This window comes from Rhinopithecus bieti, unplaced genomic scaffold (genome assembly GCF_001698545.2).
Source record: "Rhinopithecus bieti isolate Rb0 unplaced genomic scaffold, ASM169854v2 scaffold_12414, whole genome shotgun sequence".
Classification (NCBI taxonomy): Eukaryota; Metazoa; Chordata; class Mammalia; order Primates; family Cercopithecidae; genus Rhinopithecus; species Rhinopithecus bieti.
In genome coordinates, this window is record NW_016807039.1 from 1 (window position 1) to 516 (window position 516).

General features: G+C 40.7%; 1 protein-coding gene across 1 annotated transcript; it reads left to right on the forward strand.

Moving 5' to 3' along the window:
- Positions 1 to 44: 44 nt before the first annotated feature.
- LOC108534408 (zinc finger protein 257-like) lies at positions 45 to 513 on the forward strand (the record flags this gene model as incomplete). Its single annotated transcript, XM_017879764.1, has 1 exon — positions 45 to 513. A coding segment is annotated over one exon (469 nt), but the record flags the coding sequence as incomplete, so codon positions are not given.
- Between the last annotated feature and the right edge of the window lie 3 nt (positions 514 to 516).

Below are 516 nucleotides of genomic sequence, written 5' to 3' on the forward strand. Positions count from 1 at the left end.
AACCGGTCTTCACACCTTACTCAACATAAGATAATTGATAGTAGAGAGAAGCCCTACAAATGTGATGAATGTTGCAAAGCCTTTGACTGGTCCTCAGCTCTCACTACTTTTACTCAACATAAGAGAATTCATACTGGAGAGAAACCCTACAAATGTGAAGAGTGTGGAAAAGCCTTCAAACAGTCCTCAGCCCTTACTCGACATAAGATGATTCATAGTGGAGAGAAACCCTACAAATGTGAAGAGTGTGGTAAAGCCTTTAACCAGTCTTCACACCTTACTCAACATAAGTTAATTCATACTGGAGAGAAACCCTACAAATGTGAAGAGTGTGGCAAAGCCTTTAACCGGTCTTCACACCTTACTCAACATAAGGTAATTCATACTGGGGAGAAGCCCTGCAAATGTGAAGAGTGTGGCAAAGCTTTTAACCGGTCTTCAAACCTTACTCAACATAAGAGAATTCATACTGGAGAGAAACCCTACAAATGTGAAGAGTGTGGAAAAGCCTTTAAC